Raw genomic sequence first — 27,904 nt, 5'->3', positions numbered from 1 at the left:
ATTAAAAACAAACCAGAGCATAAAAACATCATTAAAAAGAGGCCAGAGTAACAGGTAGAAGTAATCTATCCCAGTAAAGCCTTTGGAATACCGCTGAATAATAAATAAAATGCTTCAGCATTGTTAAGGGATGTGGGCATAAGCCTTGCTGTACTGTTAGCCAGGTCCTTTAACTTGGCTCTATATACTTCATAGCTTCCTTGCAGTTGAAATGCTTTTTTTCAGCCTAACAGACTTCATAGTATATTTCTGAACTCCTTTGGAGGAAAGACAGGATGCCAAAGGGAAACTGCAGCCAAGAAATCAGAAGGAGATTGAGACTGAGAAGGGCAGCCATGAAGGAGCTAGAAAAGAGTCTTAAGTGTAAGGACGTGTCACTGGCAACCAAGATCAAGTTAATGCCACTGTATTCCCTATTACTGTGTATGGGTGTGAAAGCTGGTCAATGAAGAAAGCTGATAGGAAGAAAGTAGACTCCTTTGAAATACAGTGTTGAAGAAGAGTGTTACGAATACCGTGGACTGCCACACAAAAAAAACCCTGTGGGTTATAGATCAAATCAAGCCTGAACTGACCCTAGAAGCTAAAATGACTAAACTGAGGCTATCGTACTTTGCAAGACCTGAGCAAAGCTGTTAAGGATAGGACGTTTTGGAGGACATTGATTCATAGGGTCGCCATGAGTCAGAAGCAACTTGATGGCACTTAACACACACACACATGGGACAGAGATGGCAATAGTGGCTTTAGTTGATGACCTCCACCTGGATGTAAACAAAGGTCATGCTTCTCTGTTGCTCCTTCTGGATCTGTCTGCAGCTTTTGACACAGGAGGCGATACCATCCTATTGAGGCCTTTAGAGGCAGAAATAGATATCAGGGGATGTGCCTTGGACTGGTTTAAATCCTCAGTGATCGGACTCAAATGGTTGCCACTGGAGATCAGCTATCTTCAGTTTGGGATTGGTCTTGGGGGGGTGCAGTCTTATTCCCCCCATGTTATTCAACCTCTGCATAAAGCCTTTAGGAAAAATCATTTGTAGCTTTGGAACTGGATGTGATCAGTATACAAATGACACCCAGCTTTATATCTCTCCATCAAAATCCTCTGGTGATGATGTAGAGGTCCTGAGCTGCAGCCTCACTGCTGTGACTGAATGGCTGAAAGCAAATAAATTGAAACTAAACCCAGTCGAGATGGAAGTGATGCTGGTTGGGAAGGCAGATGTCTTGAAGGACATTATGCTTCCCACTTTTGATGGGGTTCAGCTAACGCATGCTGATTGTTGTGAGCCTAAAATGGAAATGAAGAGAATGATATAAGCTGCTTTGGGCCTTTGGTTCCCTGCTGGGGAGAAAGATGGGATATAAATAAAGTAAATAAAGATCACATTAAGTGCTGAAAAAGGCTTTACAAGTACGGAGATCTTTGTAAGAACAAGTGGTAATTAACTGGTTCAACAAAGCAAAACTCACTTTGATTTACACCTGCCTATACAGCAGGATTCTTTGAACTATTCACATAATAAAATTCATAATCTATTTTCTCCTTACGGGATAAAAATAAGCAAATTGTGTTGTGGTTGTTGTTTTGTATGCATTGAAAGAACTGTGCATTAACCTTAGAGTATACGGCCATAATTCACTTTGATGATATTATACAAATGTTTTGTATATCCTACTTAACTGATAGAAATCATTTTAATGCATATTTATTTTTCCCCTTGTAGGCCATGAATGATTATCTGAAACCTGAAGAAGAGCATGAACACAGAAGAGACAAAGAAATTTATCTCTGTGCAGTATGTCTGGATGTCTATTATAACCCTCACATGTGCTACCCTTGCCACCATATCTTCTGTGAACCTTGTCTGCGCACCCTTGCGAAAGATAACCCAACAAACACTCCATGTCCTCTGTGTCGCACTATAATTGCCCAAGTCTATTTTCAATCAGGTATGAAATAGAAACTTTCAATAATATTGTTTTGTTGTCATTGGCCTTTCAAGATAAATATTAGTAAATATTTGCCTTTCCTTTTTAAGTAAATGGCCAGGGTCAATTAAAAAGTTAGTATATGAGCATTTAGTATATGAGCATTATATATTAGTATGTTAAAGTTACTATATGAGCATTTTATATTAGTATGTTAAAGCGGTAATATATTGATAAGTGCTTATTCTCATTCAAGATAGGGCCAAATGAAATGTGACAGCAGCACATCATTTTTAAATGAACATGTAGATATTATTATTATTGGTTCTTGTAGGTTATCCGGGCTGTGTAACCGTGGTCTTGGAATTTTCTTTCCTGATGTTTCGCCAGCAGCTGTGGCAGGCATCTTCAGAGTAGTAACACTGAAGGACAGTCCTTCAGTGTTACTACTCTGAAGATGCCTGCCACAGCTGCTGGCGAAACGTCAGGAAAGAAAATTCCAAGACCATGGTTACACAGCCTGGATAACCTACAAGAACCAATGAACTCTGACCGTGAAAGCCTTCGACAATATTATTATTATTATTATTTTAAAAATTATATCCTGCCTCCACAAGAGCCACCAAGGCAGTTAACAAATTAAAACATACATAGTGAAATCACATTTTAAAACCATTTAAAACCACCACCCCATTTAAAAACGCATCATTAAAACAATTAAAAACAAAGTTGAAAAGCATACAAAGACATAAAAACAACAATTAAAACATTGGTCAGGAAAAAGTGAACCGTAAGAGAATGCCAAACAAAACAAAAACTCTTCACCTGCTGGCAGAAAATGGCAACAGAAGGGGACAGACAGATCTCCCTGGGGGAAGAAATGAGCAGACTGAGAGGGAGTGCAAACTTTTCCCAGTTACCTCCTTGGAGTCTGTTCCCACAAGTGCATTTCTCCTTGCTGGGATTTTCCCCTTAGAGTAGGAGAGTGCTCAAGGGCACATGCTCACAGCAGAGTACCATGTAGTTTGTGTGCTGCTGTAAAACCAAGTTACACACAGAGCCTGTTTATCTTTGTAAAACTAATATGTTTCCTTTATTGTAAGAAACTCCATTTCTAGACAAGATAGGGCAGAGATAGGTTTGTAACCTAGCCTAACTAACTAGGATGGATAGAGATGCAGGATGCATGTCCTGCCCTCATAGTGCCAAGATGGAGAAGAGGGTGTGAAGAGCGGAAGGAAGGAAAATTCCCTGAGAGTAGCAATCTACACATGAAAGGGATAGCAGTAGAAAGGAAGGATGTTCAGTGTCCTGACCTATCTATCTCTCTGACTCTCTTGTAGTCCCCCTCTGAAGTCTGGGGTTAAGAGACAGCACAAAGTCCTTCACTTCCAAAACTCCTGAGTTGAGCTCTGATACCATAAGGGAGCTTTATTGGGAGGACAACACTCAGGGAGAGGGGCTGCAGGGGGGCAAGTGGTTATGGGGGGGAGGACACCATACCTCATCAGATGGGGGGAAGCTATAGTGAGAAAGCCATCTGATCATGTAAAATCTCAAACACATCTTGAACAACTTGCCAAATGGATCCTTGCTCACAACCATCAAGTGGAATGTGAGCCAAACTGGTGAGCATTCGCATTTCCCTCTCAGAGAATTAGCAACACAAACCAATATAGTATACATAAACCATCTATATTTTCTCCAGATCCAAAATGTTTAAAATTAAATTTCAGGTACAACATGATCTGTCTGAATTTGTGATCCTTTGATTGGAAAAGCCTTTCCTGTTCTTTGTTTTCAGACTATAAAATCGGCTACAGTAGATGAAAGTACTGGGAAGGATCAGAGAATATACATTTGTGATTCAATGGAAATTGAAGCTGTTGCTCATTATTGTGCTGTCAAATATATAGCGCTTTTAGACATAATCACTTGAACACTTTCCTAAATGGGATTAGTAGCTGGCAAGTGCATGAGAAAGATATGTTTGTAACCAATTAAATAGCTAGTTTACCAAAATGGCAGCAGAAACATGTATAATTGTACTGGGGAGGAAAGCAATTAATGACAAAGGTGATGAGTGTCAGTAGCGATATTGTGTGTCTGCTTTCAGGTTTTGGATAGCTTTTCTCTACATTAGGGATTGATTTATACATGCCATTCTCCAGTTTTCTCTATGCAGGGATGGGAATAAGATTGTGCTGGAATCCGCACACAGGCATAACATACATGCATAAAATCCAACATACATAGGCCTGAATAGCAAAACTGATAGGTAAAATCAGGGAATTGACTGTATGATATTTGTCTATCTGCATTGGATTTTACACACACACACACACACTGTTGAAACATTATCTCCACACATGAACATGTAGTGGCCGCAGGGGTAGGATAGGGGTTTTGTGGTAGGCAAGGAGGGAAAGCATTTTCTCACTTTCCTACAATGCACAGGAAAGAAATCCAGGGAGAGTGTTATCTCAATTGGGTCTTGACTTCTGCTTAGGATAATTGTTTCAGTTTTTAGTATAATATACAATATGTGCATTTTTGACATTTTATTGTTGTCACCCACTGGGTCATGCAGTAAATAATTTTTTGGATTTGAGTTGAAGTTTAGCCATATTGAAAAAGAAAAGCAAAAAAGATGTAATGACAGAAACATCTTCTGGAGGAAAGAGTCAAAGATAAAACCTAGGCTACATGCAAAATCAGAAGAGTGTAATACAAAAGCATGGCTGGAAAAAATAGAAGAAAATAATTATTTAGGTGTCTAGACTATTCTCTTTTACAATGGTTGAAGTTTAGTTGGTGCTGAAATAAGGGATTTAAATGATGAGGAAGAGGATATTTCATCAGTATAAAAAGATGTTAAATTCAGAGAAACCAAAGAACATATAAAAAGAGCAAAAAACAGAAAAGCAGACCAAAAGCAAGCAACAGGGATATGCTCAGACAGAAATGCAGACCAAAAGCAAGCAACAAGGATATGCTCAGATAGTTCTAGTAACTTATATGACACAGCCCAGTTAAATAATTGGCCGTGACTGGTCTCAATTCATTTGAAAAATTTCTAGCCTCTTCTCAGGTTTTAGAAAGTGTTAATCGATGCAATTTACAACAGAAATACACTCATTAAAATATTAAATCAGAATTGCCCAACAGCCATGTAAGTTAAAAAGTAAACAGCGACAAAACTTTAAAAGCTATACAACGTTCATAAACAGCTAACCATCAACCAGAGAACTGCATTTTAAAAGTCTCAATCAAACACAGAGATTCAGTTCAACAAGGACAAGTGCAAAGTTCTACATCTGGGTAACAAAAATGCGAAACACGCATACTGGATAGGGAATACACTTCTGGGTAGCAGTGTGTGTGAACAAGATCTTGGGGTACGGGTGGAATGTACACTAAATATGAGTAGCCAGTGTGATACAGCAACAAAAAAAACCCAATGCAAACTTGGGATGTATCAACAGAGACATAACATCCAAATCGCAAGATGTCATAGTCCCGCTGGTTAGGCAGCACCTGGAGTACTGTATGCAGTTCTGGAGGCCTCATTTCAAAAAGGATGTCAATAGAATGGAACAGGTACAGAGGAGAGCAATAAGGACGATCAGGGGCCTGGAGACCAAGCCCTACGAGGAAAGGCTGGGAGACCTGGGAATGTTCAGTCTGGAGAAGAGGAGGTTGAGGGGGGACATGATTGCTCTCTTTAAGTATTTGAAGGGCTGTCACTTAGAGGAGAGCAGGGAGCTGTTCCTGCTAGCAGCAGAGGAATAGGAGTCGCAATAATGGGTATAAATTACAGGCGGAAAGGCACCATCTGGATATTAGGGGAATTTTTTTTACAGTGACAGTAGTTCAACAGTCAAATTGGCTGCCTAGAGAGGTGGTGAGCTCCCCTTCACTGACAGTCTTCAAGCAGTGGCTGGACAAACACTTGTCAGGGATGCTCTAGGCCACTGGTTCCCAACCAGGGGTCCATGGACCCCCAGGGGTCCGCGAGAACTAAATTAAGGTCCGCGAAACAAAGTTATAAACCCATAATAAATTAATATTTTCAATTAAAAGTTCTCTATTATAAAAATATATATTCAAATATTATTCTGAGTTTAATGTTTAACTAACAGTTATGATTAAAGTTTATTTTCAAATTCTCAGAATTTTTATTTTGAACCTTGGGGTCCCTGCACCAAACAAAAAAGTCCTAGTGGTCCCTGGTCAAAAAAAGTTTGGGAACCATCTAGGCTGATCCTGCATTGTGCAGAGGGTTCAACTAGATGGCCTGTATGGCCTCTTACAACTCAGTGATTCTATGATTCTATCTTAAAACAGTTTTCTTAAACTACAATGTTGTTGCCTGACGTCTCTCTTGAGAAGAAATTCCACAGCTGTGTCATCCCCAAAGAATAGGCCCTTCTTTGTCTGGTCTAAGATCCGTTCTCTCATGTAAAGCACAATGTGAGCAGAGCCTCAACTACAAATCTCTGTGCTGCCGCAGTCCAGATTTGTCATGTCCCCATCTTTGGCTGCTCTTCAGAAGTGGCTGCTGTGCGGTATTCCACATGGGCAGCAGCTGTTATGGACAGAGCCCTGAAAAGCTCTCACAGATAGGAAAAAAGAGAGATCCAACAACAGAAACACAACAATTGCTCCGTTTTTATTTCACTTCTCAGCAATGAACAGAACCCTGAACATTAAGATTCCTGAGAAAAGGAATACAAAGTACCAAAAACATCAGAATGCTCTAGAAGTATATACCTTGCTAAGATAAGACCATTAGAAACAGTGATGATATTTTCAGTAGTGTGATGAGGATAAAAGCCACATTAAATAGGGTAAGAAGTAAATTAGCAGAAATAAATTAAAGACCCCAGATATGAGCCATGGTATAGAAGAAAATGAAAAGAGACAAATGGGATGCTGACTAGATCTAGAAAAGAAACCACAGCATATTTAGATGCAAAGACAAAAGAATCAGAGGAGACAAAAAATATTATGAGTTAAAGAAGGCAACAAGAGGCAAGTGTCAGTTTAGAAAAGAGGTGACTAAGGGTAAGCATGATAGAGGTTTACAACATTATGTACAGAGAAGGGAAACTTTTTCTCCCTCTCCCAAAATACTATAATTTGGGGGCATCCAATAAAGTTGATGGCCAGTAGATTCAGGATGGACTAAAGGAAATACTTCTTTACTCAACGAGTGATTCCTGCATTGTGCAGGGGGTGGACAAGATGACCCTGGTGGTCCCTTCCAACTCTATGATTCTATGATTAAAATGTAGAACTTGCTGCAAGTCGTTGTAGTGATGGCCAGAAGCATAGACAGCTTTAAAAGGAGATTAATAACCCATTCCTGATCCTTCGGATGCCGGGCACAGAGTGCCCGAGGTGCCACCATGGCACCTCCAAAGCCATTCCCCAGCCACCGAAAAGCTTTGAAAAGCCTTTTGTAGGTTTTTTATTTTTTAAATAGGGCATTTTGCCCCATTGAAAGCAGTGAGGCTATACCAGCAAAAAGCTGGTGGGGCAACGCTGTTCTCACCGATGGCGTACTGGGCCGAAGGGGAACAAGAAGCTGCCTACTCGCAGCTCCATCCCCGGGGACACCCCTGGGACGCCAGCACAGGGTTTTGCGCTAGTGGGACGCCTGCAGAAGGCCCAGCCAGCGCCCCTGGGTAGCACTGCTGTGGCAGCGCCGGGAGAATGGCGTTCGGGTCCCCCTGCCAGCATCCATGCCACCCTGAACGGCATAAGTGGCACGGGCGCCAGCACAGCCCCTTTTTGGCCTTCTAAGGACTTTTGTCCTTGAGGCTCAGGAATGGGCTGTAGGTCTATCAGTGGCTACTACATAGTGACTAGGGGAACTTCCACATTCAGAGGCAGTAAACCCCGGAATACCAGTGCCAAGAAGCAACATCGGGAATTCCTTGGTCTCTATGCCCTGTTGTTGGCCCTTAAGTCTAACTGGTTGGCCACTGTGTGAGACGTGGTACTAGACTAGATGGACCACTGGTCTGATTCTGCAAGGCTTTTCTTGTGTTCTTAATAGAAGGTGGCTGACAAAATAACCTTGCAGGAGCAAGGATGGAAAAAAAACTCAAAAGGTAATGTCATACTCTGCAACATTAAGCTTTCCCCAAAGTTAATCCATATATGAGATATATCCAGATATGATAGATAGATAGATGATAGATAGATAGATAGATAGATAGATAGATAGATAGATAGATAGATAGATAGATAGATGAGATAATCCAGATATGATATATTTGACATTAATTTATGCTTGAACTTGTAGTACAAATAAGTCCAGACTAAATTCTACATCTTTTATTTACTTATTTAGCAGTGGGAACATTTTATAATACAAAAATATATTAAAAGTTAAGAATCTGGTATTTTTTCATGCTCCAGGGAACATAAATGATTGCTTCCAGCTTCCAGAAGTAAATACAGTGCTTTAAACTGTAATTGTGTGTTTAATGCATCCTACCTATAAAAGCAGGCAGGGAAGTGTGTTTAAACATCCTCTGAAAACTGACTTTCTTGTTACGCGCCTTTTACAAAAAGGAAAATCACCTGGTTGTCTCACATTTTAACACATGCCAAGTCATCCAAGAAGAATACTTATAATGTGATAGGTTGTAAAATTAATAAACTAGGGATAAAAAGATTGCATCGGGTTAGTCGCAAAGGTGCATAATTACTTTCTCTCAGAGGAATTCTGCAGTCCTTTGAAAGATTTTTTAATGGTATCCGAGGTTGATCTGTACATGGTGACTATTAAAGTACAGGATGACAGCTTTTGACCCTAATGATGTATACTAGCATGCTAAGTGCCAACATATGCAGAGGTACTTCGGTCTAAAACAATTGAAACCAGTGAGCTCAGAGTGGAGTAATTCTGCATAGAATGGTACTGTAACATTCTCTGTTTTCAGTTATCCTAAGCATGTTTACTCAGCAGTAAGTCCCATTGTGTTCAGTGGGGCTTACTCCCAGGTAAATGTGCGCAGGATTGCAGCAGTTAGGAATTTAATTCAGGAATTTCAGTTTTTCTGGTCCAGTTTTTCTTAATCTAGTGACAATCAGAACCTCTTCAAAGGCTATTTATTTGGTGATTCTTGATAGTACTTTCATTATATATATATATATATATATATATATATATATATATATATATATACACACACACACACACACACACACACACTCTCTCTCCTAATTATGCTGTTGCATAACATCAAAGACATCCAGTGTATGCAGCCGTTTTGCTTATTAGAGGCTAAAATTTTGCAACTACACATCCCTACCACCCCCAGTTTCCAACTTGAAAGAATATGATGCAGGAGAGAAATGTGGACGCAAACTTCATGGGAGCTTCTTCATAGCCAGATTTGGTGAATGGTAGACTGGGGATGAGTTAGAAATCAAGATAGTAGATCTCTTAACAGACAACACAACTTATCACTACCTTCTTTTATTGTAAGATTAAATGTTTATAATAAATAATAAAAAAACAAAGAAAATGAAGATGTTATGCTAGTGGGAAACAATATTTTTTTAACAACAACTAAGAGATGAAGTGAGCAAGAGTAATAATAAACAATGAGTCTGATGTACACAATTGTGTGGGAAATGTACAGTAGATAAACACAATTTAAAATTACTGAGTACACACAGAGAAAGAGAATAGAATTTCAATAAATGTTTGCTTGGAAACCCACATTCATTGTACGGAAAATGCTGGGAGATGATCTGAATAAAACACACAGGATTCCACACAATTAAGGAAAAAAACTTTTCTCTACCTGCCCTGTCACAAGAACCACAGCATAATAAAGTCCATCATTTGTGGAGAAGACCCAAACTTTCCAGTCCCTCTAAAGCCTGTTTTGGCAGACCAAGAAAAGGATGGGCCAGGTATTGTAAGCTGTTGGAAAATTAAAAGAGCAGCAAACTCAAGAAGGTAATAAACTCAAAACAGCCTTGGGGTGTAGCCACATAATTTTTGTGAAGAGGGCTCCTTCACTGCATACCTTCAATTGCACAGACTATAATGGAGATATATCTGCTTATTTGTAATTTTCCATAGGCTTCCCCACCCCCACCGGGCCTCAGTCCATTATACAGCTGCTTAACTCCCACTACTGTTGAAACATTGCTATTCACTCTGTACCTCCAGTTAACATAAAGCCATAAATAAATAAAATGCACCAGATTGCTATCTTGGGCCACAGGGCAAATGGAGAACTAAGGCATGGCCAAAGAGTTGCATGCAAGCAAAGGGTATTATACAGTTCATCTTATGCACACTTGCTGTAAATTCAACGGGACTTATAGAATTGCAGCAGAAGTCTTGAAATTGCAGACTTCCATGTTGTCTCACAAACTGTGTTTGAAACGCTTGCATTTCAAGATGTTTTTAGGGTAGCGAGCGTGAAGGCTTTGGGGTTTGCTGCCGTGATGTAAGTTTTGTGGTGAGCAAGATGAACATGGCGGTCAAGAGTTGGATGTAAATAACAAAGAAGATTTATTTATTTGCAGGTTGATTTTAAAGAACAGAACAGCAGTGAAGGTCTCCAGATAGTCAAAGGAGGAATCTTACTGAGGCACATAAAATTTAAGCTAGTTATGTCTTTAGAGTGTGGTTTGAATTCTGTTTAATGCTTTCAGGTACAAATAGGCTTTTGCTGGCTAGCCACTAGATTGGATCCTTTCACACACACAGGATTCCATCCACACCAGCCTGCTCTTTCCCAAGAGTCACACTAACAGTGCATTCCTAAGGAGAGTTACTCCAGTCTAAGCCCATTGAAATGAATGGGCTTAGACTGGAGTAACTCTCCTTAGGAATGCACTGTAAATGGTACAAGGTCTGCTCATCACTAGAGAGAGGCCTAACAACCAGGTACTCCATCCTCTACCAGACGTAGAGCAAAACAACTCTGCCATGCTACCAGGCTGAGCTACCCTTCAGACCATCTGCTCTTTTGCTGAGGCAGACCCAAAACTATCACTGCACTCTCCCTGAGGGAGATCTGAACTAGCCTCTGTGCTTCCTTTCAACTTTCCATCCCCCCTCTGAAAAGCGATTGGATGCTGGAACCTCTCTCCCATAGGTTCAGCTGAGTGACCCTTTTCCCCTTCAGGGACAGAGAAATAAAAGGGCCGCACCAGCAACAAGAAATAAAAATAAGGCCAAGGCCAATGGTGCAAAATAGGTAAAAATATTTTTTTTAGAATAAAAATTCCCTATGCGTTTCCCCCAAGGGGCTTCTTCAGGGGAATCTGAATAATGAAGAAGCCCCTTGGGCGAACGCGTAGAGAATTTTTATTCTGAGTAATAAAAAAATATTTTTACCTATTTTTGCACCATTGGCCTTGGCCTTATTTTTATTCTCTTCAGGGACAGGACATTCTCCTGTCCATCACACCAAACCCCCAAAGTAAAATGCATTTCTCCACAGTCTTAATTTCATGCATTGACATGATTCATAAGAAATAATTATCTTCAAGCCTTCACAGATTTAAGAAAGTTGAGTATTTTTTTAATAATTATAATATTTTTCTTCCCTTGCACCACAGAATTGAACAATTCTACAAAAGCTCGCTTTCCTATGGAATATTTGAAATTAAAGGAAATTTTTCAAGAATCAAGTTTAGCAAACTGGCCCCTCCCCAGCTGCAAGAAAGCATTGAGAGTTATTGAAGGTAAGAAAAGTATAGCTGATTTTTTTGCCCTTGCATCTCAGAGAACTTAGAGTCCAGTGTTTTCAAATTTTTACTGGCTTCATTAGCTTCTACTCTTAACAAGGACACATTTTCTTAGACTTATTTGTGAATTTTCTAAAGTAATTCTATTACCCACCTGATGATGGTAATAGCTTCTAAGGGAAGACACACTGTAATGAAGACTTGGACTTCCCAATGTAAGTTCAATGGATACGGCAATGTGAAAACTGGAAAGACTGGAACTTAGAGTTTTAATCTGTAGTTTCTTCCATTTCTGGCCTCAATTCTTTCAAAGCCTCCCTTGATTCATTTTCTGCATCAGTTCACTCCCAAGGTTTGCAATCCAGAGAACTTGACTGTACAATTTATATTAACAATTCAGGAAAGTACTCTGCAGATGCTGTGGCTGCTGCTAATTCCTTCTCTGGGCCGTCCATCCTCCTCTCTCTCATCCATTATGGGATAATGTTCCACTTACTATAGCAAGTGGAGGAAAGCCAGGGAAGAAACGTACTGGAGGTGTATCAGCTGCACAGTCTTAGAATCATAGAGTTGGAAGGGACCACCATGGTCATCAAGTCCAACCCCCTACACAATACCGGAAATTCACAACTACCTCTCCCCCCCACACCCCTAGTGACCAGAAGATGGCCAAGATGCCCTCCCTCTCATCATCTGCCTAAGGTCACAGAATCAGCATTGCTTCCACTGCATCACTTACATTAAGCATAAATTAGGTTTTCCAGTTGCACCAGGCAGCCCTATTATCCACACATCTCATTGGGATGTTCTTTTCCTTCACCTTTTTCTTCAGTGGATATCGCACACTGACTGTTTGATCACTTGTAACAACAAGAAATGATTCTGGTACTTCAGTAGGAGAGGTGTTGGGAAAGACTCCAAAGGAGATGTTTTCCTTCTGCATTGGGGATATGTTCTCACCTCTTGCCATCTTGCCATTACTTGGGATACATACTGGGTAGTAAAGTCTGCTGTTGATTTGGGAGTATTCAAACTTGTTCTGCCATGGTCAACTGCTGGCCCACATTGAAGGTCTTTCTTGAGGGCTTTGTATTCAAGACTGAAAAGCTCATTGGCATGAAAGTGTCTCTCAAAGAGCTACTTTAAAACAGAGTCAGTTGAGGTCATTCTTTTGACACTGAAAACAACAAGAAATGTTCCATTGCCTATGACATTCTGTAGTACTGCTCCAGGGCAAAATTTACTACAAGCAAAGATTATTTTTCTTCTGTTTCAGTAAATGCTATTGTTCTGTTGTGCTTGTGCTGATTTCATATTTTTTGTTATAAAATACAACACAGGACATACATTGGTTTTTTTTATTATTATAAGGTTTTTATTTATATAATTGGAAGGGTACAGGGGAAAAAAGGGGAAGGATAAATCGTTATATATATAAAAACAATGCGGTATTTAAAAAACAGTTTCTGAATAAAACATAATTACAAAATATCATTCAGTTATTCTGCTTGTGTCATATTAATATTCTTTTATCTAATAATCTAAGTTTTGCTTAGCAATTAATTAAGACATGAAAAATAATACATAGCCTGTTATAGATGTTTAAACCAACGTACTTCATTCAGATTAATTGCAATTCATGTAGGTATAAAATGACGCCCACTTCTCATCAAATTGTTCTATAGATTCACTGGATTTTAAGTTTAACTCGAAAGTCATTTTTGCCATACTAGCATATTCCAACAGTTTTTCTTTCCAGTCTTCTATTTCGGGCATATGAGTTAATTTCCAAGTTCTTGCCAGCACCGTTCTGGCTGCGGTTGTAGCGTATTTAAAAACGTCATGTAATTTCAAAGGCAAGTTTGGTGGCGCTATACTGAGTAAATAAAATTTGGGATCAATAAATAAAATTTGGGATCAAAGGACATACATTGTTGTTGGTATTATTGCTTGGCAAATTTCACTTTGAAAAAAGTAATAGTGCAGTACAAGGAAGCTAAAAAGGCAAATGGGATCCTGGGCTGTATCAACAGAAGTATAGTATCCAAATCACGCGAAGTGAGGGTATCGCTTTGCTCACCTAGAGTATTGTGTTCAATTTTGGGCACCACAATTTAAGAAGGATGTAGACAAGCTGGAACATGTCCAGAGGAGGGCAACAAAGATGGTGAGGGGTCTGGAGACCAAGTCCTATGAGGAAAGGTTGAAGGAGCTGGGTATGTTTAGCTTAAAGAGGAGAAGACTGAGAGGGGATATGATAACCATCTTCAAGTACTTGAAGGGCTGTCATATAGAGGATGGTGCCGAGTTGTTTTCTGTTGCCCCAGAAGGTCGGACCAGAACCAACGGGTTGAAATTAAATCAAAAGAGTTTCCATCTAGACATTAGGAAGAATTTTCTAACAGAGCGGTTCCTCAGTGGAACAGGCTTCCTCAGGAGGTGATAAGCGCTCCTTCCCTGGAGGTTTTTAAGCAGAGGCTGGATAGCCATCTGTCACCAATGCTAATTCTATGGCCTTAGGCAGATCATAAGAGGGAGGGCATCTTGGGCATCTTCTGGGCATGGAGTATGGGTCACTGGGGATCTGGGGGATGTAGTTGTGAATTTCCTGCATTGTGCAGGGGGTTGGACTAGATGACCATGGTGGTCCTTTCCAACTCTATGATTCTATGAACCCAAAGGATTATTGTTTAGTTTCATGCTCTCTACTAGTATATTCCATACCTAAAACATTCTGTTAGATGTGTTTAATGCTTTCTTGATAACCAGCAAGGAAGAATTCTCTATAACTTCCCTAGAAAATTTAGGGCCAAAATAGAGGAGATGCTGAGAGATTCATGTATGGATCTCCTAACTGGTTTTCATTGGGCCAAATTTGGATTGAGGCTGCGACACAAGGAGCCCATAGAATTGGACTTCTTGGTCCAATTCACTTGAAATTTGAGGGTTATTTAAAGGAGCAGCTCCGCTGCAATTTTGGTGCAATTTAATTTTTTAAAAAAACCAGCCCCTCCATAGGGAATAATGGAGCCAAGTAATATCAGAATCCCCCCTAAAAAAAACCAGATCCAAATGCCAAACCAGTATTTGGATCCTGGAAAACTGAGAATACTGGTATTTTTTAGCTCCCTGATATCCGGATACAAAAAATATCAATTTTTGTTCAAGCTGCACGTCCCTAGAGGTGATATGTACAATAAACACTGCAAAAGACTACAATGAGACGTGTGGGGACATCCCTGACCACCTTACACAGGCCATTCCATAAGGTGGAAGGCTTCACAAAGAGTGCACATGAACAGGCAGTTGTCAGTTTTACCCAATTGCAGAGTGGCGCCTTCAGAAGCCTTTGCTCATACGAATGAAGCTGTCACTTCATTAATCTAATCAACCCTTCTGTATCATGGATTGAATCCTCTTAAACAGGGGGGTCCCACAGTGGTGACTGTAGGTACCACAGTGCCCACCAATTATCCAGATTTTTCCTTCTACCCCCGAAATTTTTTATTCTTTAAAAAGTTACTGAGAAATTGTAAAACTTTATATAGCCTAGAAATATTAATATTGGACAGGCTGCAACAAAAGCAACATTTATATATCTAAAAAGTACACTTCATAATGAACAGATTCAGTAACCGAGAACACAGGGAAATAAATACCACATTTAATACTATTATGTTAAGGACTTATCAGCAACAACTTGAAAAATGACATAAAAGATAAAAACACCGCAGTCACAACAGTTTCTCAAAATGTGAACACACATGAAGCTGCCTTATACTGAATCAGACCTTTGGTCCATCAAAGTCAGTATGGTCTACTCAGACCAGCAGCCGCTCTTGCCTAGTCCCTTTAACTGGAGATGCTGGGGATTGAACCTGCGACCTTCTGCATGCCAAGCAGAGGCTCTACAACTGCGCCACTATCCCTCCCCAAAGGTTAAAAACACATGAAGCTGCCTTATACTGAATCAGACCCTTGGGTCCCTCAGTCATTACCCCTACTGAGACCGACAGCGTCTCTCCAGGTATACTCTCCAGGTATACTGTGGTATACTGGTCTGACTAGACCTCTGGTAGTGTATTGACTAAAAACGCCAATAGTTTCCACCAGAATTCAGTACTATGCAAAGGCATAAATTTGGATTGCCATTTGCCAGCATGGTGCCATAGGCTGGTCAATTGCAAACAAGTGCACAACATGGTCAAAGGGGCCTACCGCCAGAGCCCCCTGCTGCTCCTTTGCCTCATAGCAACCCCTAGGTAATCTCACTGCGGTACCGCCCAATTTGGGAACCAGTTTTAAACTATGATCCTATCCACCAAAGTACTTTCAGTGACTTTTGGTATTACCTTTGAGAGTATTAAATTTATACTTTATAATAGTTTATGCATTTAGCTTCTTTTTCTATTTTCTGTGGATAATCATCCATTTCAAATCTAGTTTCTGTATGGACTACGTTCTTACTAGTATGGCAGTAACGATAATTTGTGTTCTCCCTTTCTCACTCTCTAATTTGAATCACCAAACTCAAAGCAGAATTCAAGTTGTTTTGTTCTAAGAGTTGATTTGAACAACAGAAAACAGTTTCCAAGACAATAACAGAGATTTTTAAAAAGCAAGGAAGAACATATATAAGATTGTGTTCAATTATTTTTTTTAGCAAAAACCTCAGTAGTGTATCACTGTAATTCCGTTTCAATGTCTGTAAACTACTTGCTAGCTTTTCTTTCTAAATTGTGTCTCTTAGGACTGATAAAATATTTATAATATCTCTAAAGCCTTTTAGGTTACTCCCCCCAAGTGTTCTGTGGGCCATGTTTTAAACATGATGCATTATGTTTCTTTTCTCACCTTTCTAGACTATCAGAACATTCTGAGTACATAGTAAGATACCTTTCTTCAGAGAGTTTGTGAACATTCCTGATGAAATTGTGTTTTCATTGTAAAAGAAAGATTTCATTTAACTTTCATTGCATCAGCAAAAATACAACATGCAATAAGCCACTGAATATTAAAACAATTAGTTGTTAAAATAAAAAACAGCCCATGGTAACTGTACAAAATACTGTCTCACAGGTTTATAGCTGTTGTTGCCTGTATATTTACAAAAATATACTGCTAGTGTAGAAGAATAATTAAAATTGTTTTCTTTCTGGTAACTTCTCATTTAGGAAAAAAGTTTTGAACAACCATGAAACCACTATTTTCTTCAAGGCCAGTATGTTATAGTCACAGAAAATGAACTACCATATATACCCATGTATAAGCCGACCCGCGTATAAGCCGAGGGTCGGCTTATAACACCCCCCCCCCCCGCGCGCGCGCCTGCTTACCGGTACCTTCTGGGCTCCTGGCGGCGGGGCCGGCGGGGCCGGCGTAGCGGCCTCCCTGCAGCCGCAGGGGGCCTCTGGAGGCCGCTCCCGGCTGGGAGAAGGCGGCAGGGGCGGCTGGGCGGCCTCCCCCCGACCGCAGGGGGCCTCTAGAGGCCGCTCCCGGCCTGGAAAAGGCGGCGGGGGCGGCTGGGCGGCCTCCCCGCGGCCACAGGGGGCCTCTAAAGGCCGCTCCCGGCCTGGAAAAGATGGCGGAGGTAAGTTCCCCCCTCCCTCCTCCCTCCTCCCTCCCCCCTCTACCGTATTGACCCGCGTATAAGCCGAGTTCGGCTTTTTCAGCCCTTTTTTTGGGCTGAAAAACTCGGCTTATACGCGAGTATATATGGTATATTATTTTAAACCTGTAGTTAAGAGCAAAAGCACATGTACGCATCCTTGATAAGTACATATAAATAGTTTGTATTTGAGGATATGGCTACTGCATACAGTCTCTCCTTTAGACTGTTTAAAAACTGTTTTGTAAGAGTTCAGACTAAATGTAGGGTCTGAAGATCTCCTGGAATTCCAGCTGATCTCCAGACAACAAAGATCAGTTCCCCTGGAGAAAATGGCTCTTTTGGAGAGTGGACTCTGCAGCATTATTCCACTGAGGTTGCTCCCCTCCCCAAACCCCACACTCCCCAGGCTTCATCCCCAAATCTCCAGAAATTACCCAACCTAGAGCTGGCAACCCTAAAATACCTGTAAAATAAGTCTACCCTGGCATAATTCACAAATGTGGGACACATCTTTCAGAGAGGAGAAACTACCTTCTGTGTTACTTAGGTCACATTAGTACACTGATGCTTTGGACTACTATAAATAGCTGTCAATTAACTCATTAAAGTATGATTTTTTTAACAAATTCATCAGCACTAAATATACTTAATGACATTGGGTTGCATATATGTGTTTGAATGCATGCCCATACAAGACTCAATTCTCATTTAGCATAACATTAATTTGATTGGTGTTGAATTGCCAGGAAAATAAATCACAGTATAAATATTTTTGTAATTCTCTTAATGCCCTGACCTGGATGGCCCAGGCTAGCCTGATCTCGTCAGATCTCAGAAGCTAAGCAGGGTCAGCCCTGGTTAGTATTTGGATGGGGGACCACCAAGGAATACCAGGGTTGCTGTGCAGAGGAAGGCACTGGCAAACCACCTCTGTTAGTCTCTTGCCATGAAAACCCCAAAAGGGGTCGCCATAAGTCGGCTGCGACTTGACGGCACGTCACAGACAGACAATTCTCTTAATACTATTTTGAAATGAAAAAGTGTCACCAGTATCTGCAAACACACAAATTGTTCTGTTTAATTTCATCACATGATGTGCTTAATACTTTGAAAGGCAAAAACAAGGAATCACAGTGTACAAGATAAATACAAAAGAGGAATACGCTATGAAAGAATACACCATTTGTGGCCAGTTTCTATATATAAATTATTGTTTGCAATGGCAATGATATAACATATGCAATAATTTTTAATCAGTTGCTGTTTACAGTGACAAAAACATAATGTTTACAATAGATAGGACAGGAATCCAAATGTTTTCCTGTTTTGGCAGTCTTCTTCAGCCTCAGCCAATTAACATCATATTGTATAATAGTGTAATAAATTTCAAAAACCTAATGAATTACAAAACAACTGGATGGGGGGAAAGGGCTTATCTCCCCAAAACAACATTTACAAAATGTGTATTGAGAAACCAAAGCTCTGCCAGCCTTCAGTTTTTTAGGATTTTACCCATGCAGGCAGGAGCACCTTAAAAATGATGTCATCATTAAATATAGCATAATTGCTGAAAACATTTTATTACAATTAAGCTACAAAGAAGGTACTCACAAATTTAACCAACAGGCTAACACTGTCCATGCTGGCCTGAAACGCTTTCTAGTTTGGTAATCACAGAAAAGCTTAGTTAAGGTGAGGAAAAGTGTAGCCATGCCAAGCAGCTGTGTGATAAGAAATACCAACATACATACAGTTAAAGGAAGATTCCTAATACATTATTGTGTAAGACCACTGAAGTTATACACTGTAACGTGCTGATTCTAGCATTACAGTGCAACAAAACAAACTTGTATGCTGAGTTTGACAAAAAAACGTAAAAAATTTGAAAATGTTAACATGTCATGAGATGATGTAATTAAACAAAGCAAGTTATATCTAGATTCACACTTAGCCCATGTGGCATGTAAGTATTGAATCTATCTATCTATCTATCTATCCATGCTGCCTCCTGACACACCTGGTTGGCCACTGTGTGAACAGACTGCTGGGCTTGATGGGCCTTGGTCTGATCCAGCAGGGCCTTTCTTATGTTCTTATGACATTGCAAAGACTTATGTATATCAGCACAATTAAAGGCCTGAGGTGCATATCTGTAAATGACAAAAAAAGTAAATCATCACACGTATGCCCCTTTTCTACAAAATGGGCAACAAGCAGGGCCTCCATATTTTTATTGCATATGTGGGATCAATGTTCAATTATGCAAGTCCTAATAAAATGCAAACTCATGCCTACTTATAATAATTCATAAGGACATTTGATCACATAGACCACCTTTTTGGTGTTACAATTAGAGCAGATTGAAAATTGCAACAAGTCACAATGAGATATATCCTAATACCTCTATGTTAATTATATACATTTCCCCAATAACAGTAATTGCCTAAGATTAATTATTAATGGGACTCTGATTTCTAGGATCACTTCAAATCTTACTGGCATCACATTAGACATGTTCAAGTCCTTATGCAGAACCTGATTGCAGAGAGTGATTACTTATCAGAGAAAATATGTTTCTCGGTTTCTTATGGCATATCTGTGGAGTTCTTGGGTGGAGGCTAGGGTTGCCATCCTCCAGGTGGTGGCTGGATATCTTCCTCTATTACAACTGATCTCTAGGTGATAGAGATCCGTTCACCTGGAGAAAATGGCCACTTAGTAGGGTTGCCAACCTCCAGGTACTACCTGGAGATCTCCTGCTATTACAACTGATCTCCAACCGATAGAGATCAGTTCACCTGGAGGAAATGGCCGCTTTGGCAATTGGACTCTATGGCATTGAAGTCCCTCCCCTCCCCTCGTCAGGCTCCACCCCAAAAACCTCCTGCCGGTAGCAAGGAGGGACCTGGCAACCCTACCGCTTAGGAAGGTGGACTCTATACCATTATACTCCATTGAAGTCTCTCCTTCATTTCACGCCAGCAAAAATGGGCATTCCCAGGGTTGAAAGGGCTTAGGGAGCTGACTAAAGTCAGCCCTGCCCCCAGGACCACCCCCTTTGGCACCAGCACAAGCCCTTGCACTGAAGAAAGGAGGTTAAGCTGGCACCCGTGCCTTGCGCTGCCGTGCAGCTCATCAGAACCGGCATAAGTGGCCCTGTGGCAGCATAAGTGTCCACTTGGATGGCATGAGTAGCATTTACACTGCTGCAGGGGTCACGCTGCCTCCAAACCCTTTTTGCCCCCCCTTCAGGATTGCGCTGATAGATATGTACCCCTCCACAGCTATGTCTTCTTTTCATGCTTGGTTAAGAAAGACAATGGCAAAATACAGGAATGAGGAGTAAGGGAGAAGAACATTCATCTCTGGTTTGATGACACAAAGCAAGAAGTTTACTATTTCAATTTAGACAACAGAAAGAAAGGATGAAGTAAAGCATGTGCAGTTGTAGATAGTTTTCAATTACTTTACCATTTGCCATTCTTCTATTTGTAACAAAACAAAAAAGGTACTTTATTTTTGAGTCATTTCAGGTAATGCGATCTAATGGAGGGTTGTCTGATTTTTTTTCCCCTTGGGAGGGGTTTCCTTTCCTAAATTCTAGAAAAATCAGTGGAAGGAAACAAAAGCAGTTCAAGGAAGATGAGAGCAGATTGTTGATTGAACCACAGATAGTTCATGTCTCAGAGCAAAGCTTGACGGTCTACTTTCACCGTCTTTGTAGTAAAATGGTTCAGTATACTTCAGCTAAGTAGCCTTAACCTAGAAACATAATTTTTCTTCTTAAACCCTCATGCAAAAATCTCTGGAAACCTTTTAACAACCAGTTAATCCAGTAAAAGATAAAATGTCACCTATTTTATGGCTCTCAAACAGAATGATTCCGTGGAAGCTATACACTACCATACTTAATGCTTGTTTCACATGGACACAGACAAGCAGAACTTAATTTACTACACATAAATAGAACGCATTTTCAGTTCTCCTGAAACATCAAAAGAGGCACTCATCATGAAAGTCTATGAAGATGTGTCATTTGCAGAGACCTTGGGGGACCTCTTTAGAAAGAAATAGTTAAGGAAACATGAGGCTTCTCTATATTAATGTAACAAGGACCGTTTTAAAGCCATTTAAGAAAAACAGACTTTTTCTGTTTGTTATAGAGATTTTTTTTTTTAATGAACTCATCAGAACAAGGAAAGGGGTCAAAACTTTCTTTTTTGAAAGCTAGCTGTATAGTAGTCAGTAGTCATATTAAGCTTACACTAGAAAACATCCCTTACAAGTGTGGCAATAATAGCCCATACTAGTCTTTCATCCTGTGTTTTTCCTTTTCGTGAAAAGAAGCTAAAAGTATTGGCCTTTATCAGTACTGATGAAAATGTAAGATTTTGTAGTTTATCAGAAGCTTCCTTTGGGCAAGCGAAGAAGGATCAATTTGAGGCCTATTGTGCTCATTCCACACCAGATAAGGAGCAATACTGTACTGAGATTTCTGCTTATATTTGTTTAATGGGAATTAAAAAGATACCCTGCCATATCTCCAAAGGCTGAAAGAAATTAATAACTCAAAAGTTGCAAACTAAAATATATATATATATATCTTTTAGCAAAAGCAAAAACACATCTGGAAGCTAAGAAGAGCCAGCTTGGTGTAATGGTTAAGAGTGGTGGTTTGGAGCGCTAGAGTCTGATCTAGAGAACCAGGTTTGATTCCTCCCTCTTCCACATGAGCGGCGGAGACTAATCTGGTGAACTGGATTTGTTTCCCCATTCCTACACACGAAGCCAGCTGGGTGACCTTGGGCAAGTCACACTCTGTCAGCCCCACCTATCTCACAGGGTGTCTGTTGTGGGGAGGGGAAGGTGATTGTAAGCTGGTTTGATTCTCCCTTAAGTGGCAGAGAAAGTCAGCATATTATAACCAACTCTTCTTCCTCCTCCTCCTCCTCCTCCTCATGGAGCAAAATGCCTGTCACAAACTGTGATCCGCGGGTCTCTCTCTTCTCCTTGTCTAATTCAGTATCAATCTGCTTGTCCAATTAAAGTTAGAGGACAACCACTGAATGACCCAAATTAATTCCATTTAAAATAATTTCTGGTCCTGTCATACTTGTAATGGTCCCAGGTAGCCATGAGCTTTCTGGGATGAAAAAGGGAAAATATGGCAACCTCCATTTTGAAAAATATAAAAAACATTAATTTTTCATATGTAATCTAACACCAAAAGATACACGCATTCCTTGAAAGGTCAGAAGCGGAAGGGAAATGTGGTAGTTATTATATTAACAAAACTGGATATATATTTTAGATTGTGTATTCCTAATTAAGTAATTGGGTTGAGCGTGATGGACTCGACTACTCCCCTCCCTGGCACCTTACTGGCTGAAAGCTCTTCTGCTGCCCCCTTTCCATTCCAAAAGAAGAAGAAGAGTTGGTTTTTACATGCTGACTTTCTCTGCCATTTAAGGAAGAATCAAACCGGCTTACAATCACCTCTTCCCCTCCCCACAACAGACACCCTGTGAGGCAGGTGGGGCTGAGAGACCTCTGTGACTAGTCCAAGGTCAACCAGCTGGCTTCATGTGTAGGAGTGGGGAAACAAATCCAGTTCACCAGATTAGCGTCCACCGCTCATGCGGAGGAGTGGGGAATCAAACCTGGTTCTCCAGATCAGAGTCCACAGCTCCAAACCACTTAACCACTACATCATGCTGGCTCTTCAAAAGCATTAAGGGGCCGAGGGGAGTATGAGTAGTAGTGGCAGTAGGAATAGTAGTAGGTCAGCATTTAAACCCTAGATAATTTTGCAAGAATGTGCAGGGAAAGTGGGAACCAAGAGATTGCACTCCCACTCTTATTATACAGCACTTAGACCCAAACTACACATTACAGCAGATTTATGGGCACGGCTATCCCAGATCTTCATCCCATATCTTCTTCTGTAAATTGGTCCTCTGTTATAATTACTGTGGATATTTCCCTGCCTAACTGCCCTTTATTTATTTATCTATCTATCTATCTATCTATCTATCTATCTATCTATCTATCTATCCATTTATTTATTTATTTATTTATTTATTAAACATAGGAAATTGGTCCTGTTTAAAATTAACTAATTAAATGTTTAGAATTTTCTGTCAGAATAGATCAAGTTTCCAAATCTGACATATTACCTGAATAATTATTTTACTGGTTTTACTTTTGATTAAACATTTATTTTGGTCTACAGCTTAGGACCCAGCTTTGCAAGAAGTAATTTACAGTTTAGAATTTACAGTCATATATCTTGTTAAACACTACCCCCACCTTCTTTGATGCCTCCAACCTGCACTTGGACTGAATAATCAAGGTGAAAAGTAAATGTGTGGCGTCTAAATCATACGCAAGCTCAGTATGGAAGACTGTACTGCTTTACTGCTTATATGGTATCTCAAGTTAAAGTAAGATCCTCATGCTTTTGTGCATGTTAAATTTGTAAAGGCCTTAAATCTTAACCCCCAGTTTTTTCCCCTGGGATATATCTCAGGTTTTGGATTTATCATTGATTTACTCAATGGGGGCTGTCCGTGGGGCTCAGGTGGGCAAAACTGGGTCAAATGTTTTGATAATGCACTATGAGATGTATTTCTATGGATTTCCACAGCAAGAACAATTACAGTAATAAAACTGCTATTCTTGAATGTAAAATGATTACATTACAAAGTCTAATCCAGGGTAAATCTAATGCAGGTTTGCTTAAAGTAAATCACATAGAGATACAAATCAAGCGTTACATCTATTTATCTAAATCTTCTCAACTGAAGCGACTTACCTAGTCACAACTAATGCCACTAAATGTTTGCATAATTATCCTATGATTGGTGATTACGAGATGATTCAAAGTTTTGATGCAAGAGTAGCCCTCTGGCATATTGTGTTATATTTGCAATAAGAGTGGAAATAAATACAAGTGAATCACATGTAGCCAACTTGATTAGCGTCCTCTAGAGAGCATGCTGCACATCGAAGATTTATGTGTGGAAAGCAAATAGTTTTCACCCCAGTGGCAGGGCTTTGGCAGTTCCTTATTTTTTTCTAACATGGGAATCAGATGTAATAAAAAACAGGTGCTTATTTCGGAGTAATGTTTAGAAGGTTAGAAGAGACTAAAAGAATGCTTTAGAAACTTTTAAAAGTTGATGTGAATTTGGGCTATGGGCTTTCTTTTTCAATAGAAATCCTTAAACTAAATTAGCATAGGTAAATCCAACATATTAGAGGGGATGCTGATAATGCTGAACTTCCTCTCTATTTTGGGTAGCCATTTATTGTGAAACTGAGTTTGACAGTCAGAAGTATGGACCTGAGATATACGTACATAAAACTATTTTGTATAAATTTTCAAGCTACTGTTTAGCATCTGCAGATAATTTAAAATACATTTTTATTCTCAAAGTAGAAAATAGTATTTTGGTATAATGTCACTAGTATTTTAATTGATCTACACAGGAGGACTTCTTATTTTGACATTTTAGGTGTTTGGGGCCTTTTCTGTATGGGTTGTTTCCATCGCGATCACACACACACACACACCCCACTACTTCAGGGCTTCATTTTCATTATGCATGTCTTTTCCAACATTTAGAAGTCACTTCGCTCTCTCCCCATGTTTTCCCTGCATTTTCTGAATGCTGTTTCTGCGGCATCCAAAAAATGTGGGGAAAACGTGGGGAGAGAGCAAAGTTACTTCTAAAGATCAGAAAAGATGTACATAATGAAAATGAAGCCCCAAAGTAGTCGGGGGGGATCGCCACAGAAACAACCCAAGCATAAAAGGTCATAGCCTGTTTTATCCAATCCCCATCCTTCAGAGTAAAGTGTGATCCAAAATACAAGTTGACTAGATCTTTAACGTGCAAAAGATTTTACCCTGGTACTCTTCTTTTTACCATGTATCACAGGCAAAGTGGCATTTTTAAGCAGGAGGGAAAGACATGTAGTTACCATCCCCTAATTTACTGTCCTTGTACCAATTTACTGAACAGTAGCATGAACAATAAATGGCCTGATTACTGGACAAGGTCTTTATGATGGGGTTTGTGATCTTAAACCAGAATAACGGGAAGGTGTACTCATTGATGGGAGTCCTCCAGGGACCCTTCACTCAGTTATATATAGTCACATTCTCCAAGCCTGGGAAAGAGGTAAGCTGAGAGTGACACAAAATTAATTCTGTCCTGCATGAGATAAAGCAGAGAGGGAAACTGGGAGCCCTGTACAACTGAATGGGGACTGGGTGGTTGTTCAGTGTTTTCTCTCCCCTCTTTTCTGGCTTGACAGCAACCCCACCCCCCATTTACCCACAGGCTAAAAGCTTCTCTGAATCTATGGTTTGTTTGTGCTTTCTAAGACATCCCATACATACAGGGTATACCCAGCATAATTCCTATCAGAAACAGAGGAACTTTCTGTTTCTGAAACACCTATTACGCGCACTAGCCTACCGCTTCCTCTTCCTTTTCTCCATGCAGCTAAAAAACTGAGATTTGAACAAAAATTGCTGTCTTTTTAACAGAAGTGTGACTGTACTGTGAAATTGTTTCTGCAGGTTTTCAAAGGAGCACAGATTCCTTTACACGAAGGCATTTCCCTCATGCAGCACACAGGATGGATTATATGGATTTTGAGGATGATAGCAGAGGATGGCGGTTTGACATGGACATGGTGATAATCTACATTTATTCTATCAACTGGGTCATCGGATTCATTGTCTTTTGTTTTCTCTGCTATTTTTTCTTTCCCTTTTAGGGTCTTGCATTTCCTTTCTTAATCTCACTCGTCTTGCAAGAGGACAAATGTACCCAGACAGAAAGAATGCATGAGACTTGAGGCTTGCTGTGTAAAATTGACTAAACTATATAGCAAGCAAATGTCCATTTTTCTAACCACTTTTCCGTTGTAAGTAGGCTGAGTATTTGAACTTTGTTCAAACTGTAATGTGAATAATCACTTAAAGGTAGAAAAGAACTGTCAGATTATTTTTGTACGATGGTTGCATAAAGTGGCACATGGTTTGCTGACCCGCCCTTTTTGTTATTGGTAAAGAGCACACAAAGGAGAGGCGCTCATGCATATTCATCAATCAGTGGCTTCACCATCAAATGCATGAATCAGCCATTATGGATCAAAGGCTACACACGGTTCTTTCATATCACCTCAAAACTATGCTTTTTCTATGGAGGCCATTCACCTTGTGTGTGCAATGAGTCATCAAGTGATGACATTAGCTATTAAGTGATGGTTTTGCATGTGCGAATCTGCCCAATGATCAGCAGCTGAGTATGGCTACTTGCTTCTTACTGTGTAGCCCATTCAGCTCCAATTCATAAATGCATGCAGAATTGTGACAAATTATGTGTGTGAATGAGCCACCCCAGAGTGGGCACCCAGTCAGGAGCAATGCCTCAGATACAAAGCTGTTTAGTGGAGTCCGTTCACAATCAGCTGAGTCATCAAATGTTGATGAATCAAGTAACAAATGGGTAAACTAACATTAAAAGTACTGACACACTAAAAAGATAAACTGAAAACATGGTGGAGATGCATGGCTAAGTTCCTTCCAACACATACCACTATAATATATGCCAACTGAAAATCCTGTAGTGTGGGCAAATCATTATTAGGCTTCCTAATCATCCTAATTTCAGGTATTTTAATTATATTAATGTGTGCGAGTCACACATAGGTGTATATACCCTCCCAAGTCCAGATCTTTACCATTTTTAAAAGAAGTGAATGGATCTGGGGTGCCAAATGGCAGAAGCCTCTGCCCCTGCACCAAGGCTAGCCGTATTTCATCAGTGTGATGTTAAACATTTTCGTAGACTTAAAAACAGTTTATCTCACTTATTTTTTCTTCATTATTTTAAATTGATTATTCAGCTGTTCCTGACTCACCATTAAGAAGAATGTGAAATACACTTTCAGCCAAATTGTACTTGCACGTGAGAGCTTTTAAAAAAAAAAAAATGGGAAAAGCTATACAGAAATTATAATTGCTTTACTTGTCCTGCTATTTTTAATGTAATTGTTCCAAACAATCAAATTTTTACAATTTAAATCTATTGCAAGGCTGTAATTACAGTGCATTTGTAACGAACATGTTTTTGATGAAATTTCAAAGTATATCCATTTGTGGAATCCCACAAACCATGCTTTCCAATGTGACAATATCAAATGCTATGAAAAAGGAACCTGTTGGGTGCCAGGAGACAAACCAGGAGATAGAGCAGTTTTGGCTGCCAGGGCAACTGTAAGGGAAGCACCCCGGCCACCAGAATCAGCCAGAAAGTGGACCATTTCTGAGTTGCCAAGGCAATGAGGATGTTCCCATGAGTGACGGAAGCTCTTGATAACGTGCCAGATCTAGTGAGCTGACAACAGGAAGACTAAGCAGAACAGATGGAATCTATGTTAGGATATGTTAGGATATCACACAGCCAGGCATTCTCTTAAGGGGAGCGATATTGGACCAGCCAGTACTCTAATTTCTAGTTCACAGACAGTTGATAGAGATGTTAAAGTGTTGCTTTTTACATTTGACTGGACAACATGGACAGCCTAGTAGTCTAAAATTCAGTGAGC

The 27,904-nt window shown here is 40.0% G+C and overlaps 1 protein-coding gene across 1 annotated transcript in view; it reads left to right on the top strand.

Annotated features, from left to right (window-relative positions):
- The window catches only part of RNF180 (ring finger protein 180), a 67,137-nt gene extending 41,069 nt beyond the window's left edge, over positions 1–26,068 (top strand). Inside the window, exons 4-6 of the mRNA XM_056848876.1 lie at positions 1,731–1,956; positions 11,539–11,664; positions 25,869–26,068. Coding sequence (XP_056704854.1) covers positions 1,731–1,956; positions 11,539–11,664; positions 25,869–26,068 — 552 coding nt within the window. The remainder of the gene's footprint in view (positions 1–1,730; positions 1,957–11,538; positions 11,665–25,868) is intronic.
- The last annotated feature ends 1,836 nt before the right edge of the window (positions 26,069–27,904 follow it).

This window comes from Euleptes europaea, chromosome 4, assembly GCF_029931775.1.
Source record: "Euleptes europaea isolate rEulEur1 chromosome 4, rEulEur1.hap1, whole genome shotgun sequence".
Classification (NCBI taxonomy): Eukaryota; Metazoa; Chordata; class Lepidosauria; order Squamata; family Sphaerodactylidae; genus Euleptes; species Euleptes europaea.
This window is presented reverse-complemented; position numbering and strand designations above follow the sequence as displayed.